The sequence below is a fragment of the Prionailurus viverrinus genome, chromosome F2 (genome assembly GCF_022837055.1).
Source record: "Prionailurus viverrinus isolate Anna chromosome F2, UM_Priviv_1.0, whole genome shotgun sequence".
In the NCBI taxonomy this organism is placed as follows: domain Eukaryota; kingdom Metazoa; phylum Chordata; class Mammalia; order Carnivora; family Felidae; genus Prionailurus; species Prionailurus viverrinus.
Window position 1 is genome coordinate 76,053,483 of NC_062578.1, and position 18,725 is coordinate 76,072,207.

Sequence of the window (18,725 nt, forward strand, 5' to 3'; positions counted from 1 at the left end):
ACGATCACCAAAACAGACCACATTCTAGACCGTAAAACAGCCCTCAACGAATTCAAAAGAACAGAAACCATATGGTGTTTGCTCAGAATGGGCTAAACTAGTAATCAATAAAGACAGCTAAGACTATATCAAAATATGTACATATTAAATAATATACTTTTAATAACACGAGTTAAAGAAGAAATCGCAAGAAAAAAATTTTTTTAATATTTTAAACTAAATGAAAATGAGAACACAACTTCTCAAAATATATGGAAAGCAATGAAAGCTGCACTTGGAGGGAAATCTATATAGCACTGAATGCATAATATTAGAAAAGAAGATCTAAAATCAATCATTTAAACTTCCACCTTAGGAAAGTAGAAAAGATGACTAAATTAAACCCAGGTTAAGCATAAGAAAAAAATATGAAAAATCAGAGCAGAAACCAATTAAATTAAAAACAGGAAATCAATAGAGAAAAATCAACAAGACCAAAAGTTGGTTCTTTGAAAAGATCAATAAAATCATTAAGCCTCTAGCCAGTCTAACTAGGCAAAAGGGAGGGCAGAAGCCACTAACATCAGAAATGAAAAAGGGGACATACTACAGATCCCATGAACATTACAAAGGCAGTAAAGGGATACCATAAACAATTTTATGCCCACAAATTTGGCAACCTAGATGAAACAAACCAATTCCTTAAAAGACACAATCTGCCAAAATTCATCCCAAAAGAAATAATCATAATAGGCCTATCTCTACTGAAGAAACTGAATCAATAATTAATAATTTTCCAACAGAAAAAGCATCAAGACTAGATGTGTCTACCAAACACATAAGGCACAAATTATACCAGTTCTCTACAATCTCTTTTAGAAAACAGAAGCGAGGAATTACTTCCTAACTCATTCTATGAGGCCAGCATTACCCTAATAGCAAAAATAGACAAAAACATTGTAAGAAAAGTAAATTACAGACCAATATCTCTCATGAACAGAGAGGCAAAAATCCTCACCAAACCTTAGCACATCAAACCCAACAATGTATAATAAGATCTGTATACCCCAAATGGGATGGGGAGCCCAGGTAGCTCAGTCAGTTAAGCATCTGACTCTCTGATTTCAGCTCAGGTCATGATCTCCTAGTTTATGAGTTCAAGCCTCACATCAGGCTCTGCACTGACAGCATAAAGCCTTCCTGGGATTCTCTCTCTTCCTCTCTCTCTGCCCCTCCCCTGCTCATGCTCTCCCTCATTCTCTCTCAAAATACATAAACTTTAAAAACAACAACAAAAGAACTATACACCACAACCAAGTGGGATTTATCCCTGGTAGGCAAGGCTGACTCAACATTCTAAAATCAAATAATATAATCTATCACACCAACAGGCTAAGAAATAAAAATCACATGCTCATATCAATAGTAGCAGAAAAAGAATTTCATAAAATGCAACACCCATTCATGACAATCTCAGTAAACTAGGAAGAGGGAGGAACTTCCTCAACTTTAGACAAAGATTACCTACAAAACACTTACAGCTAACATCATACTTAACAGTGAGTGGAACTGGATGCCTTCCCACTATGATTAGATTAGATTAAGGCAAGAATGCCATCTGCCAATACTCCTTTCAACACTGTACTGAAGTCCTAGCTAAAGCAATAAGGCAAGAAAAGGAAATAAAGACATACACGTCAGGAAAAAAGAGATAAAACTGTCTTTGTTTGCAGATGACATAATCATCTATGTAGAAAGTCTGGAAGAATAGATAAAAAAAAAAAAAAAAAAAAAAAAAAAAACAACTCCTGGAACTAATAAGCAATCATTACAGCAAGGTTACAAGATAAAAAGTTAATGCACAAAAGTCAATTGCTATTCTATATACCAGCAATGAATAAGTGGAATCTGGAATTAAAAATGATACCATTTATATGAGCACCACGCACAACTGAAATGCTTAGGTATAAATGTAACAAAATATGTACAAGATCTATATGAGAAAAACTACAAAATGCTGATGAAAGAAATTAAAGAAAAAAAAAAGTAGAACGCTATCCCATGTTCATGGACAGGAAGACTCGATATGGTTAAGATGTCAGTTCTTCACAACTGGCTCTATATATAGATTCAATGCATCCCCAACCAAAATCCCAGCAAGTTATTCTATGGTTATGGACAAATTGCCTGTAAAGCTTATACAGAGAGGCAAAAACAAAAACAGAATAGCCAACACAATATTGGAGGAGAAAAACAAAGTTGGAAGATTGACACTACTCAACTTCATGATTTATCATAAAGCAACAATGATGAAGACAGTGTGGCACTGGTAAAAAAAAAAAAAAAAAAAAAAAATAGACAGCAGATCAGTGAAAGAGAATAGAGCCCAGTCAACTGATCTTTGACACAGCAGCAAATACTATACAAGTGAGCAAGGACAGTTTTCTCAACAAATGATGCCAGAACAACTGGACAGCCAAAATGACAGACACACATCTTACAGTCTTCCACAAATATTAACTCGTTGTGGATCACAGACCTAAATGTAAAACACAAAACTATAAAACTCCTAGAATGCACACAAGCAAACCTAGTTGGGGGCGCCTGGGTGCCTGGGTGACTCAGGTCATGATCTCACAGTTTGTGAGTTCAAGCCCCGTGTCAGACTCTGTGCTGACAGCTCAGAGCCTGGAGCCTGCTTCGGATTCTGTGTCTCCCTCTCTCTCTCTGCCCCTCCCCTGCTCACACTCTGTGTCTCTCTGTCTCTCAATAACAAATAAACATTAAAAAAAATTTTTTTTAAAGAAAAAAAAAAAAACCTAGATGGCCTTGAATATGATAACGACTTGTTAGATACAACAAAAGGCACAATCCATGAAAGACTGAATCGATAAACTGGGCTTCATTAAAATTAAATTTTCTGCTCTATGAAAGATGGTGTCGAGAGAAGAAAAAAAAAGTCACAGAATGAGAGAAAATATTTGCCAAAGATATATCTGATAAAGGACTCTTAGCCAAAATATGCAAAGAACTCTTAAAAGTCAACAATAAAAAAAAAAAAATTTTTAAACAAGCCAAAGACCTAGACAGCTCACCAAAGTAAGTAAATGAGAAGACGCTCCACATCGTATGTCATCAGGAAATGCAAATTAAAGCAAGAATGAGATACTACTATAGACCTGTTAGAATGGCCCAAATCCATAATACTGACAAACAGATACACTGTGGTACAACCAAACAATGGAATACACTCAGGACTAAAAAGAAATGAGCCTTCACGCCATGAAAAGATGGGGAAGAAAGTTAAATGCGTGTAACTAAGTGAAAGAAGGCAGTGTGAAAGGCCACATGCTATAGGATTCCAACTGTATGACATTCTGGAAAAAGAACGATGGAGAAAGTCAAAGGGTCCACAGTGGCCAGAATGCAGGGGGAAGGGAGGGATGAACAGGCGGGCAAGGAGAATTTTAGGTGAGTGAAACTACTCTGCATGGTGGACACACGTCATGATCCATTTGTCCAAACCCTCCGAATGTACAGCACCAAGAGGGAGCCTTAATGTAATTAACTGCAGACTCTGGGTGTGACTAGTGTGTCAATGCCCGTTCACTGATTACCACAAAGGTACCACTGTGGTATGGAATGTCAATCGTGGGGAAGGTAGTGCACGTTTGGGGACAGAGAAACCTCTGCACTTTCCGCTCAATTTGCAGTGAACCTAAAACCGTTCTAAACAATACAGTTTGAGGCAACACACATAGAGTGCTTAGAACAGAGCCTGGCCTATGCTGAGCACTCAATAAATCTGAAAGACTCTGCCGCTGTGGCTGCAGCATTGCTATCAATGCAACTCAGCCTCAGACACCAGACCTTCTTGGGGGCTAACGCAGCCTGGGAGTCTCCAAGAGGGAACTGAGCCAGCACCCTCCCAAATTCCTTTGTGGTTTAGTCGCTGCCATTGCAGAACCTCTCCTGAGGGTGGTGCTCCCCAGAGCACACTCAGGAGAAGGGTATTTAAAAACAAAAACAGAACCTAATAAAGTCCCCCTGAACCACCGAAAGGTCTGGATGCACTTCCCGCAAAACACCTGGGTTCCAAGTAATGTCTGCCAAGCTCAGGGGTCCCAGGGGTCCAGGCAGCTCTAGGGAAGCTGCCCTGAGCTTTGCACACAGCCAGTGCCACAGACTTCCACGCAGGCTACATCGTGGGCTCAGGGCTGCTCGGGATGTTTCTGTCACTGTCCTCCTCTGCCCTTGACCCTTCCAGGTCACTCCATCACCCCCTGGGTCTGCACACAGGAACTCGTGCTCACAGACTGTTTGGAAAGACGCCACTGGGCCTGGTGCACGTCCTGGAGGAGGCCTGTCAGCTGCCCCCAGTGCCCTCATCAGCAGAGATGATAGAGGCGTTCAGAAGGGCTTTGAAGGAGTTTACAGTGATCTCCCCTGAGTCCTTGCTATTTGATTTTTTTTTTCTTTTAATCTCTGATAGTCTGAAAGCAATTTATCTTAGAGCTTATCAGGGCCCCTCATTTCTTGATGTCTTTGAAGATTGTCAGAAGGACACAGGCGGTGGGAAAGGGTGCTGGGAGGAGGGCGCACTCTTAGGACTCATTTATTTCTTTTTTCGACCTCAGTTCCGTGCCGGAGATGAAAACCAAAACTGACACAGCAAACTTAAAAAGAGCGGTTGTTAAAAGAGTTCCCGGCAGAGGCGGAGAGGGAGAGGCCCATGCGGTAATAATGACGGTCAAGGAGCCCAGACCTCGGAGTTTGTTTGCTCTGGTGGAAACGGCTTTCAAAGCAACACAGGACCCTTTGAAAGAGGAAAGGCATCAGCTAGAGTCTGTGGCCACAGTGTGGAGCGCAGGAGTAGCCCCAGGGCTTGGGCGTAGGCTCAGGCCCTGGCTCTCTGCCTGGGTGAACTTCACCTTGGTCAACAGCTCTACAGCAGGTGCCCTGGCCCCCAGAGCAACTGGGCAGTTCTCAAGTCTGAAACTAGCAGTGGGTGGAGAACAGCAAACCTGCCCCTGCCACCAAGGGAATTCACTATCGCATAACTACCACTCCTATAAAATATCTGACATCGGGACGCCTGGGTGGTTCAGTCGGTTACGTGCCCGACTTGATTTCAGCTCAGGTCATGATCTCAGGGTTTGTGGGTCGAGCCCTACTTGGGATTCTCTCTTTCTCTCTCTCAAAATAAATAAATAAGCTTTTAAAAAAGAACAAAAACTAAAATAAAATATTTGATATCAAGTTCAAAAAATAAGGTGGGAGACTGCACTCTGACCAATTTCTCAGGAATAAAAGGCTATGGTTATGGGATCTGCTGTCCTCCATGGACTCACTCGTTCATTCCTCAGACGTTCCAAGGGCCCCTGTTACGTGCCAGGCCTTGCGTGGAGGACAGAGGTGTGAGGCACTGGCCCTGGTCTCAAGGGGCCCGTGAGCCACTGAGAACTGCCAACACACAGAGGCAGAAGGTATGACAAAGGCAGAAAAGGTGACCCTGAAATGGGGACTGATTTGAACAAGCTAGATAAAAGCCCCAAACGTGCTCCATTTAGAAGTTTGACTCCAGGATCACCCTGTCCGCTGAAAGCAGTTCTGTTGTGCCAGGCCATGCCCTCCAATTCTGCACACTGGCCTTGCTCACGGAAGCTGCGTTTTCCACCCAGGAAGCTCTGCCAGCCCTAGGTCCCCAGGGCTGCGGATAAATGCCCAAACACGGCGACACAGAAACAAACGGTCCGCGATCACAGAGGAAAAGTCCATCTGGCTCCCGGCCCTTGGAAAAGGAAAACCTCATATCCAATCGCTTTAGTTCAATAATATTTTCCTCCACTAAAAAAAAAAAAAAAAAAAAAAAATGATAAATCCATTTATTTCCAGAAAGATCCAGAGGGTGGGTTCCTCTACTTTCTCTGTGTTTTCTTGACAAGATATTATTTTACCTTACCTCCAGCAAGTACATGCAAGATGTTTTAAACATGTGTACCCTTGTAGCCAAAAACAGACCAAGCACTTTTCAAAGACCGGGCAAGCACTCATTTCAAACATGTGCCAAGAGACCACCACGCCCTGGATGGATGGACGGATGCGTCCTCCACCGGCCCAATACTACCGCTCTCCTCCTCCTGCTACTGGGAAGGACGAGCTAGCTCAGACCCGCCTCTCCCCTGGACACCCGGACCCGTGCCGCAGCCCTCACATCCGTCATCCCCGAGTCCCCACAGCAAGCCTGGTGCGCTTCGCAGAAGCGAACTCTCAGAGAAGTTCGGAAGCGAAGCCACAGCCTTGCGAGGGGCTGAGTCAGCACGTGACACCAAAACGTGCCAGTTCCCAAGGGCGGGCGGGCGTGTGGCTGCCACAGCGCCCTCAGATCGGCTGGATACCTGTGAGGCATTCTTGGAGAGCGCCCAAGCTGGAGATAAAGGGAAGAGACTGACATATTCTGAGCAGTCACCATCTGCTCTGTTTCCTGCCATTTCAAACGTGTCCATCAGGAGGGACTGAAGGCACAGATTCCCAGGTCCCCCTCAAATTACAGTGGGGGCAAGAGCCCGGCGACCTCTCACCCCATGTGATTCTGATTCAGGGTGTCATGAGTTACAACAGCTGGGTCAGCAACTTACCAACTTCTTTCCTGGGACCCACGGGGGGCCACCCGTTTGGCAACGTGGAAACAAAGGCCTCAGAAAACAAAACTTAACCCTGGGTCAGGGTGACTAAGACTGGTGATTTCTATTTTATTCTACCAAACTTCATTCTTAAGATATGCTCACTAGTTGTGCTCCACTTACTACTTGAAATCCACTGATTTCACAACTATCCAAATGGACCATGACCTAGGGACTGAAAAAACTGACCTGAGTGTTCTACATGCATAAATACTTTTTCAAGTTTATTTATTTTGAGAGAGAGAGAGCCATGGGAGGGGCAGAGAGAGAGGGAAAGAGAGAGAGTGAGAATCCCAAGCAGGCTCTACACTGTCACAGTGCAGAGACTGATGCGGGGCTTGAACTCACGAACTGTGAGATCGTGACCTGTGCCGAAATCAAGAGCCACCCAGCACCCCTACATATATTTTCTAATTTACTCGCCACAACCCCAAGGGGCAGGAGATGGTACCTAATTTTCACGTTACAGCTGGCTCGGCAAACGCCCCAGATCACAGGGGTGGATACGAGGTCTGAACTACAGCACATCACAACCCAAAGCCCGTGGCACTTCATCACCGCCGGGTTCTCCTAAGTCTCCCCTGCACAAAGTCTGCACAGTGCCGTAAAAAGTGGGCTTGCTCCGGCAGCATCATTAACTGCCTCCCCTGACTGGCTCTCCACACGACCTGGATGCCAATACATCCTGGATGCTAAGTCACACCATCTGGTTGCTCAAGAGAAGGAGGGTCTGCAAGGAGAGCTAAGAAATAGTGGAGAGTAGGGGCGGCCGGGTGGCCCAGTCGGCTGAGCGTTCAACTTCGGCTCAGGGCTCAGGTCATGATCTCGCGGTTCGTGGGCTCCACCCCGCGTTGGGCTCTGAGCTGTCAGTTCGGAGCCTGCAGCCTGCTTCGGATTCTGTGTCTCCCTCTCTCTCTGCCCCTCCCCCACTCTCACTCTGTCTCTGTCTTTCGAAAAATGAATAAACATTAAAAAAAATGAAAAAAGAAAAAAAAAGAAATGGTGGAGAGTCACAGAAATAGGAACTCAGCCAAACTATCCCAGACTCCTACTACAACTGGGATGGACCCGGATGGAGGCCCATTTGCGGGGGCAGGGGGTCAATCTGAAATCTCCTTAATTTTGCACCGCATGGGAATCTGTGTTGAAAATGCATAAGTGTTGGGTCAAATGCAAAAGCCCAACCAGACTCTTGACACACCTGGCCCATCTGGGTCACAGGTAAGGGAACCAAGCCCCAGGCCGAGGTGAGGTCACACAACACCACTCTCCCAACTCAGGTAGACCCTTCCCTGACCAGAGTCCTTGGCTCGGCACCTTTACATCACGAAGCTCACTTGTGCTATCTTGTGGGACCCTCACCGCGACCCTGAGAAAGCACGTATGTTTATATATATGCAAAGTGCCAGCCAGGCCGAGCCACAAACATCGAAAGCAGATTAGTGGCTGCCTAGGGCTTGGGGAAGGCAAGGAAGCAGTGCAAGCTAATGGAAGATCTCCCCACCAGGGCAACGTTGGCCTCATTACAGAAATAATTTACAGGCTCAAAAGACAAATGGTGTCTACAATCAAGATACTGGAGCCCGTTTTCATACATGATGCCATCTGACCACATCGGCAATATAGTCCCAGTGATTCACGGGAAACGCTGTCAATATGCTGGTGGGAATACAGAAGGCTTCCCCTTGGCGTGTGCTGCCTCTCTGCTTGCCTCTCTCGTGGCCAAAGCCTGCTCATCGAGCTCGGAACCCCTCCTCCGGGCAGCCCTCTACCTCGGCCGGGACCTCGCTGGGGCGGAGTGGGAGGAGGAGGGCGCTCTGTGTTCGCCTCACTTCCCTCCCTCATTGCCCTACCGCCATTACTGTCCCCTTGCTTGTCCTCCCGTGCAACATAGAGCACCTTGAAGACAGACCCCGGGTCTCACTCACGACCGAAGCCCCAGCGCCCGGCACGTAGACTGCGGCGCCTCTGACCTGTGTCGCGAGCTTCAGAGCAGCAGTAGCACATTTACCTCCAAAAGTGTCTCAAACGGGGGCTCCCATGAGGCTTAGTTGGTCGAGCATCTGGCTCTTGACTTCAGCTCAGGTCATCGACTCACGGTTCGTGGGATCGAGCCCCGTGTCTGGCTCTGTGCTGACGGCGTGGAGCCTGCTTGGCATTCTCTCTCTCCCTTCTCTCTCTGCCCCACCCCTGCTCGCACACTCTCTCTCTAAACAAATAAACATTTTTTAAAAAGTGTCTCAAATGGAAGAACTGCAAATACTGGGGGGGAGGGAATGAGATCAAACATCGACAACATCTAAGAAAACACGAGTGTTCATGAGAATCACGAGAACACGCTGTTTTTATAAGGTCAACAGAGCCACGCTCCCTTACTCCCGCTCCTCTCTTGCAGTAACGTTCAGGGATGTTTCGTTGTTGTGGCACAAGACACAGCACGGATAGTATCAACACAGCCCCCGCTCTGATGGGACAAAGTGTACCCCCACCACGTTCCTTCCAACGGTGTGCAAGTGTCCCAGGGGCCCCTCAGAAGGAGGTGGCTGCCGTTCATGACCCACCATGCAGCGTGGGCAGTGACAGGAGCGTGGCTCACAGATAAGCACGCAGGCCTGAGCTCCGCCCACCCTGACGGCCAGCGTGATGGGGGCAAGCTACCGAATGACCCCGCAGAGAGGGCTCCTGATCCGCCCCGGGGAGGAAAGAATCCCACCTCCCGGAAGAGGTATGAGAGTAAAGATTCGAGGGTCCAGACCACAGGACGAAAACAGAAACCGTTCCTTCCCTTCCCCAGCACCCACTTCCCCAGCTGCCTCAGGTGTCCACAGTAGAGAGAGAAGCCTCTCAGAAGGAAGAGTCGCAACCACAGGGAGTTGGAAAGAGAAGCTTCTCTAAGTGCAGGATTATCAAGATAAAGGAAAGCACGTGATATTGGGGCTTAAGATCTCAGGACATGTTCCCGACATGGCCCTGCTGACCCTGAGGACCAGGGATGTGGCCAGAAGGCTGAGTACCAGCATCCAGAGGCAAGAAAAGCCTGGGCTGGACCTGGGTCCCTGTGACACACGCGACAGGCAAGGAAAATGGGCACAGGATAAACAGGCGGCCGCACACACTGCCGAGCTCTTTCCCAGCCTCCTCCTCGGGGTCGACCTTCAGCCTCCATTTCAAAGTCTCTCAGGGCAGAACGACAAGACCCAACATGATAATTACAGTAAGTAATAGCAATTGTTAACACTCAACGGCACGCGGTGCTTACTCCACGTCAGGCATTGTTCTAAAACGTTTACGCATGTTCTCTCACTTCACCTTCCCCTGAGGATGGGTAAACCGAGGCATGGGGCAGTTACATGACTCATCCTGAAGTCGGATGCACGGTACATGGGGGAGCCAGAGTTGAAAACACACGGTCTGGTTCCTGGTCTCCACTGCTACCCTCCAAGGCTGCCCCCAGCACCCTGTCCTCACGTCGCCCTCACTCAGCTCCTGGCTTCATGTGCGTTTCTAGCAAAGTCATAGCCACGATTTCTGCCACCCCGGTTTTCTCCACCCTAAGATGGTACAGGAATCAACACCAATCTGACGGCTATTCTGGAAGGAAACAGAAGGGCGTGCCTTCATGCCCTATCCAGAAAGAGGGACAGAGAACATGTGCTAAGAGGTCCCAGGTCACATGTAGTAGCGAGCACACAGTCAACAGCACAATCACTGCTCCAGGTTCTTGCTCCAGAACTTTCCACGTTATCCTCCCAGTAACCCTAGGAGATCTATATACATACACAAACACGTGCGTACATCTGTGCTCTGCATTTGCAGGCGTGTGTAATACACACACGTATACGTGTGCGAGTTTAACACGTGCAGTCTGTGCACGTACGTGTATGCACGCATGTGCGTGTGTGTGTATAAAATGGACATACACTGGGGCGCCCGGGTGGCTCAGTCAGTTAAGCATCCAACTTCAGCTCAGGTCACGATCTCGCGGTTCATGAGTTCAAGCCCCGCATCGGGCTCTGTGCTGACAGCTCGGAGCCTGGAGCCTGCTTCGGATTCTGTCTCTCTCTCTCTCTCTCTCTCTCTCTCTCTCTCTGCCCCTCCCCACCTCGCACTCTGTCCCTCTCTGTCTCTCAAAAATGGATAAACGTTAAAAAAATTATTTTTTAAATGGACATATACTTTTTCACAGGTATTTTATACAGAAAGGCTACCAAATCTCAGAAAGGACAAGTGACTTGTCCCAATACCCACAGCCAGTGTGAGTGCTGGAGACAGTGTCGGAAGCCAGGCATCTAACCCTAAAGCATGGGCTCTGACCCACCCACTATACCTACAGCACCCTGACTTCACCCTTAGTGACCAACTGCTACAGCATGGGAGATCTTTGTGCCCGAACAGAGTGGAAGCAGGCCCAGCTTCTGAAGCCTCCTTCTGAGCCAAGCCGTCCATGATATAAAAAGGAAAGCCATTAACGCGGAACCACGCCTGAGGCCAGCTGTGCCTCCTTTATCACGTGAACAAGATCAAACCACACTCGGGTGTCAGCCCCTTGAGTTACATGAGAATTTGCAAAACTAAACAGTCATTCATTGTGTTACGTCACTTTCCACCGAAGAATTAAACACACTTCACCATTATGAATCTGGACAGCATCTTGGCTTAAATGATCGCCTTTCTGTTTTTAAATAAGAGCGCTTCACAGACAATCCCTCACAGAGAGTCGACAACAAGTAACACAAGAGGACACCAGCGTCATCGACATTTACTGCGCTCTCCCCGTGAACCAGACACTGCCCCCCGCCCCACAGGCACCACGGCATGTAACCTCTCAACGGCCAGGGGCAGCCCTTCCTACTGCCACTTCTGTTGCTGATGATTCTTTACGATGTCACTTAAGAAAGCCTTGCTTGGGGCGCCTGGGTGGCGCAGTCGGTTAAGCGTCCGACTTCAGCCAGGTCACGATCTCGCGGTCCGTGAGTTCGAGCCCCGCGTCGGGCTCTGGGCTGATGGCTCGGAGCCTGGAGCCTGTTTCCGATTCTGTGTCTCCCTCTCTCTCTGCCCCTCCCCTGTTCATGCTCTGTCTCTCTCTGTCCCAAAAATAAATAAACGTTGAAAAAAAAAATTAAAAAAAAAAAAAAAAAAAGAAGAAAGCCTTGCTTTAGTTCCACGCTGTAGCTCTTCCTTCTGGAGATTTTCTCTGATGCTGAACAGTGGGCCCAGAAAGCAAATCTGTTCCGCCTCATCATTTTGCAACGTATCTGAGACTCTGCCTGCGAAGGGGGTCCCGGGGCGAAGCCTCCTGGGAAGGACGCTCGCGTGCAGGGCTCACGGGGAAGCGGGGCACCTTCCCATGCGCACAAAGGTTAGAAAGCAGGGGGCAGCGGGGGCAGACAAGCTGCTGCCCGGGCTTACTACTTACCAGTTCCGTGTGAACTTTAAGATGTGCCTGCAGCTTGTATTTATCTGGAGTTGAGTAGTTGCAGCCATCGGTGGGACACTTCAGCAGGACGTTACTGTGTTTCTGAATAACGTGGCGTTTAAGGCAGTTTTTGGTGATGGAGGAATAATGGCACTGGGAGCAGTGATACAGGTGCTCCCGGGTGTGGGTGCGCACGTGCATGTCAAAGTGCACTTGGTACCAAAAAAGTTTGCCTAAAAAAATATCGTCACGTGAGAACAAGGAAGTTTCTTTCAGACTGAATTTGATTTTCTCATTATTATTTTTTTACTACTATATTTGTCTCCCTCTCCGGCCTGTCCGGGTCACCCTTCACGCTTTCCTCACTTCTGCCTGGAAATTGCTTTTTAGAGGCGGGAGGCTGTAAACTTTAAGGGTGCTACGCTGTTTGCGGGACATCAGAGCTAGGACAGGAAGAAACAAATGTTTCTTGAGGACCAATTACGGCACCAGATGCTGACTGTGCACTCGCCTAAATCAGAGTCTCTGACCCCTGCCGACACCTGGGCCAGAGCTGGGCTCTCCCACCACCCGCACTGCCAGCTCTCGGGGAGCCTCAGGGGCCGTGCCTGCACGGAGAGCTGCGAGGGCTCCAATCGGGACTCTCTACAAGGAGCTGCAGGAAGAACAGGGCCACGACTCAAGCTACACTTTGAACTTGTCACGTGCCAAAAGAACCATTCTTCTTGGTTCAAGTTCCAGCAGCAGCCGTGAGAGAGACCACTGCGCGTGCCTGCCCCAGCTAGCGTGGCTACCTGCCCCGCCATCCTGGCCACCTCCACAAATACGCCATATGCTAAACTGTGACACAGGTGGCCGCCTCCTACTGTCTACAAATGATGAAGGACAGCTCGTTGACGAGTGGTTCTTTGCAAAGAGACACGAGCTCAAGCCAAACACGAGGTGACCCAAAGCAGGCTGGGGACGGGCGGGGCTGTAGCGAACGAGCGCTCAGCCAGCTGCTCGCCCAGTGCCGCCCTCCTTACCGCAGTATTCACACTCCAGGTCCCCGTACACCTTCCGGATCCTCTCGCACAAGCCGGTGTTCATCCGTCTCTTCTGTAAGCCGTCCAGGATCTTCATGAACGCACTGATGCCGGCCCGGTGCTCGGAGGCCGGACTGCAAGAGTCAGGCTGGGGCGGGGCCACGTCCCCTCCACCTGCTACCGGAGGAAGGTCCGAGGCCTCGCCTGGGTTTGACCTGAGACACCTACTAGGATCCGGTCCCTCGGACGGGAGGGCAGCCATTTTCTGCCCTGCCTCTGGGGGGCTCTCGGCCCCCCGCGCGTCCAGGTTCGCTCCCGCACTTCCGGCCTTGGATGGCAGTGATGGGACTTCTTCACCCTGAGTCTGGGAGGAGGCTCCGCGCCGGGCGTCCAAGGTCTCCTCGGGGGCGGTGCGAGCCTCAGCAGAGGAGGGATCATTTTTCAGTAAAAACTCCGCGGAGACCACCGCCTGCGAAGGAAGGTCCGAGGCGTCGGCGGCGGCTTCCAGCCCACAGGGTGGCAGGGCGGCCCCCTGGGCCTGGGGGACGGCCAAGTGCGCGGGCGGGGCGGGCTCCTGCGCGGCGGCCTCCGGCTCCTTCCCGGCCCCCTCCTCGGCCCCCTCCTCGGGCCCAGCGTCTGCGGGGCGGGCCGCCCCCTTGGGCGCATTCACGCCCGGGAACACGAACTCCTCCTCCGCCAGCTGCGGCTGGCCCCCCAGCGCTTCCTGCTGGATGTCCCCGCCCGGCTCCAGGAGGCAAAAGCTCTGGTTGATGGAGCTGGTGAAGAGCCCGCCCTCCTGCGCCGCGCCGTGCGCCTCCCTGATGTGCGAGCGCAGCCGGATGGAGCTGACGAACTTCTTGAGGCACAGCGCGCACACGTACACAAACGGGTGCTTCCGCACGTGCAGCTCCAGCGCCTGGTACTTGGTGGCCCCGTGGCCGCACAGCTCGCAGGCGAAGGGCCACTTGTCCCCGTGCACCAGCATGTGGCGGTCGCGGTCCAGCTCGTTCTTGAACTTGCGCTCGCAGATGTGGCAGTCGTACAGCAGCTGCCGCTTGCCCTCCCTGGTGAGCAGGCAGAGCTCGTCCAGGGCCTCCTGCACCTTCCGGTCCTGCGGGTCGTGCGCGTGCCGGACGTGCTTGATGAGGTTCTTGACGTCGGAGTACTTCTTCTTGCAGAAGCGGCAGTGCTGCTTGACCTTCTTGTGCACGCGCTCCACGTGCACCTTCAGGTGCCCTTTGCTCAGGCAGGTGAAGGCACAGTAGTCGCAGGCGAACTTCTCGCCCGTGTGCTTGCGCAGGTGCACGTTCAGGTTGGCCTTGATGGCGCTGGCGTAGCTGCACTGGGGGCACTTGTACGGCTTCTCGTTGGTGTGGATCCTCAGGTGCGCCTGCAGCGAGTGCTTGAACTTGAACACCTTGTTGCAGTACTCGCAGGTGAAGATCTTGAGCTGGGTGGGCCCTAGCCTGGAAACAGACGACAGCACCGTTACCCTTGGAGACGCCGCACCTCCCTAAGGACCGTGAACTCCTTCTTGGGAACCGAAGGACAAAGGCTCAAAGTGACCCAAACGGCCCTGAGGCTGGACGGAGGCATTCATTCGGCAACAAGCGGGACCGACCGGAGGGCCGAGTATGGACCAGGCGCGTACAGAGACTGGAGCTCACGGTCTGGGGGAGGGGAGACAGGTGAGCACATGCTTGCACGACAGTGGGGCAAGTGTCCATGGGAACATGTGCGGGGTGCCGGGGTGGGGGGGGGGGAGGGGGGAGGAGAGAGAAAGAGACATCTAACCTGGATTCAGGTAGTTGGGAAACTTGCTAAACAGGAGATGTCTGAGTTGAGGCTTGCAGAACGAGAAGAGGGAGGCAAGAGGAGAAAGAGGGAAGAGGGATGTGTCACTCACAACGTACACAACAACCAGCTGTGCTCCAAAGCTGACCTGTACGTCTTCTGGCTACATGACCCGTCATTAACGGAACGAGCTCCGTCGGCTCCGTGAGACCAGATACAATCTGCTTGGGTTTGTCCACCAGCTTCAACAAGCCAGACTTGCTTGTTCATTCAACCAGGTCATCCCTTGCTGCCACCCGTCAGTGAAAAGACTCGCGTCCCTATGTCCTCCCAGGGCAAGTGAACGGGCCTATCTGACTGGTCACCTGGACCTCATGAGCTGAGCTCCAACTTTCCCCTTCTGGCAAGGACGGTCTGCCCGTGAACAGCAAGTGGTACAGTGAGTACTCAGCTAGGTGGGCATGCGTGGGTCTGGCCAGCAGCGGTCAAGGACTGCAGGTGAGGCAGGTGCCCAGGAACGGGAAGCCCCGTGCTGATGAGCACCACGCCGTGCCCCCCGCAACTCCATCAGTAACAGAGATGACGCTCCAGTCTCCATCGCCCTCCTCCTTTACGACGGCTAATTTAGAGCTGAGACGGGGAAAAGAGGGCTGCTGTTCAACTGCCGTTTATTAACCTCATGAATAATTTATTAATGCTTGTCATTTATGAATACCTGCCAGTGTGTTTCAAGCGCTGTGTCAGATTTTGTGTGTGTGACGGAGAATAAAAGCATGGTCTGCCTCATGGATCCTTTCTCTTTCAATATGGCCATGTGTATGAGATGGTAATAACAGCTATTAATAATCACTAAGGATGTGTGAACTGCCCAACCCTACACTAACTATATTTATTTCTAGCCTTGTTACACCCATTTTGCAGATGACAAAACTGAGTCTGTGCCCAAGATCATACAGTTAGTAAGCGGTGACACCAGGATTTGACCCCAAGCAGACTGTCTGCCTCTAGAGCCTGCGTGTTCCTCCTCCTCCTCCTCTATAATGCCAGCAAACACCACATACACCAGTCCCCCTCCCCAAAGTAATTGTATACACAGAGAAAGTCCCCTGTACGGGACTTCCAGTGCCGTTGGAATAGCCCTGCCTTGTTTCTGAAGTCAGTGAATGATGGCCACTAAAGTACTATAGTATGCACCAGGGACAGGAATTGACAGATGACACACAGGCAGGTGAGGCCTCCTCTCCTCTCTACCTATACTCCTGCTGGACAGTATGTCGAGGTTGTCCATGAAGGTCCTCAGAAACACTGATAATCTCACTCAATGCTCTTGACCAGAGCCCATTAAGCTGTATCCACAGGAACTGCAAAGTCTGTATATATGGAACTACCCATTCAACTATGCTTGATCAACATAGGTTGCCTTGTCTTTAAATTAAAAATATTTAAATCGATTGTAGTTCATAAACACCAGAGGGTACAATTCACATAATGTAATTAAAATATTCAAATGTGAAAGTTAGCACTCTGCCTGCATGCTAAACCCAAGGCTAATGTCAGGAAACTAATTTGGATCTTTCTCAAATGACAAAGAAATCCAGAAGGTGATAGATTTTATTGGTATCAAGAACACTGGAGAAAGAAACCCAAGATTCAAAACGTTAATTAAATAAACAAATCACAGTACTTTCTCCTCTAATGCAAGATCTAAATGGTCTTAGGAGAATCTTTGGCTCTTTTTTTTTTTTTTGTATTATTACACAGAAACCTGATAAAGCCCTCCGTGCCCTGTTTCCTGCCAAGGGGAATGAATCTGATGAAGATTCCAAGGAGCCTACGTCAGACTCTCAAGCGCAAGCCTTACTCACTAGGACTGTGAACTGACACACAGGGCCGCAGTGTCCATATGACTGTTTTTAAATTACTTCACTCCAAATGTTCCCCGTGCTGGGAGAGAAAAACTCTTACCAGTGCATTTTAGAAAGTTATTCACTTCTGGGAATCAATTAAAGGAAAGAATACAAAAGGTACTCGAACAAAGGTGCTCACAGTGAAAAGCTGCTTGAAGGTCCCAACATAGGGAACTAGTTTCTTAGCACATCTGTTTTTTTCATTCATCCATTCATTCATTCATTCATTCATTCATTCAAAACAAGTATTCCAGGCACTGGGGACACAAGAGGGACAAAAACAAACACAACTCATTCTCTCCTGCAGCTCACTTTGTGGAGGAGGTGACAGGCCAGACTAGCAACCATGAAAAGGAGCAGATAAAGACTACGGCTCCCTGGTGTGATGGGAAAAGGCAGGATGCTCCATGAGCCCAGATCAGGGCCCACTCCAGGCAGGCTGTCCCGAGCACTGGGCACTTGAGCAGAGAGCTGAGGGGGGAACAGGATAACCAAACCAGGGAAAGGGGAGGCATCCGAAATGAGGAAGAGGCATTTGCAAGGAGAGGTCAAGGAAGTACAAAGGGCCCAGATGGCTGGAACACCTGCTGGGGCCCAGAGGCCACAGGGAGCACACGAGAGGACAAGTCTAGAGAAGAGGCAGCCATGGAAGGCCCTGTAGCCAAGTTCTTCTAACATCTGTGAGGTCTTACAGGATACAATCAGATGGACCATTTTACCAGGTCTTATTCGCTTTGATGTGAAGAGCTGAGGAGATTACAGAACATCCTCATGACGTTATAGCGCCGTCACCACAAAATAATTTGTGAATAACGTGAGTAACGGAGGAAAGTAATAAGTACAGTGAGTAGGTCTCAAAGCCAGATATAAAATTGCATATGAAATATAAACTCCATTTTATAAAACATACGGGCCCAAAAAAAGGCTGGAAGGAAACACATTAAAAATATTAACAGTGGTGGGGCGCCTGGGTGGCTCAGTCGGTTAAGCAGCCGACTTCAGTCCAGGTCACGATCTCACAGTTTGTGAGTTTGAGCCCTGCGTCGGGTTCCTTGCTGACAGCTCAGCCTGGAGCCTGCTTCAGATTCTGTGTCTTCCTTTCTCTCTGTCCCTCCCCAGTCGTGCTGTCTCTCTCTCTCTCAAAAATAAACATTAAAAAAAATATATACATGTATATATATGTGTATATATGTATCTATATAGATACTTATCTATGTATCTATATACATATATATGTATACATATATATATGTATATACATATCTATGTATCTACATACATATATATATATGTATATATATATAAACAGTGGTTATAGTACAGTAGTGTGATTACAAATGATGTTTTTTCTTACAGTTTTCTGGACTTCAAAAATTTTCTACAGCAAGCACCAGTGTCATATTTGTGTGAAAACCTAACTGATCTCTTGGTGTAACCTAGAAGTTTGTGTCTATATTTTACAAAGCAACATCATCATGCCAAAAAAAAAAAAAAAAGCCTCTTTCATAACAATTTTGTAATTTGTGCTACACTACTAGAATGCATGACAGCTGAAATACAGCCAAAACCTGTTGATTAAATATTGCATAGATTTGCTGGCTAACTAGATGACCAGTTAGCTGAACCCCTCCCCAGCAGATTTTGAAAGAGCGTGAAAATAATTAGCTAGGGTCTACAAATCAACTTAAGTTGACACCAGAATGTTCTTCAAACTTAATTCCATGACAGTTTTGCCAAAGGAATGAGTATTTTTACAACTTCATCAATAAATTCAGTTGCCCACAGCTGCAAGCACAGAGGAATGAGGCTACGAATCAATGAAGCATCCCACATGACACCATGTTCATATGGTTTATCATTTATTCTCACCACTAAACTAAGTCAGATTGTACTAGACGATCTTACGGCTGGAATAACAGAG

General features: G+C 48.8%; 1 protein-coding gene across 6 annotated transcripts in view; it reads right to left on the bottom strand.

Moving 5' to 3' along the window:
• ZFAT (zinc finger and AT-hook domain containing) overlaps positions 1-18,725 on the bottom strand; it is a 286,570-nt gene that overhangs the window by 100,023 nt on the left and 167,822 nt on the right. For all 6 annotated transcript variants that reach the window (XM_047841895.1, XM_047841893.1, XM_047841894.1 and 3 more), the window contains 2 exons: positions 13,104-14,569; positions 12,079-12,311 (listed from right to left, as the gene is read on the bottom strand). In XM_047841895.1, the coding sequence (XP_047697851.1) occupies positions 12,079-12,311; positions 13,104-14,569 (1,699 nt within the window). The remainder of the gene's footprint in view (positions 1-12,078; positions 12,312-13,103; positions 14,570-18,725) is intronic.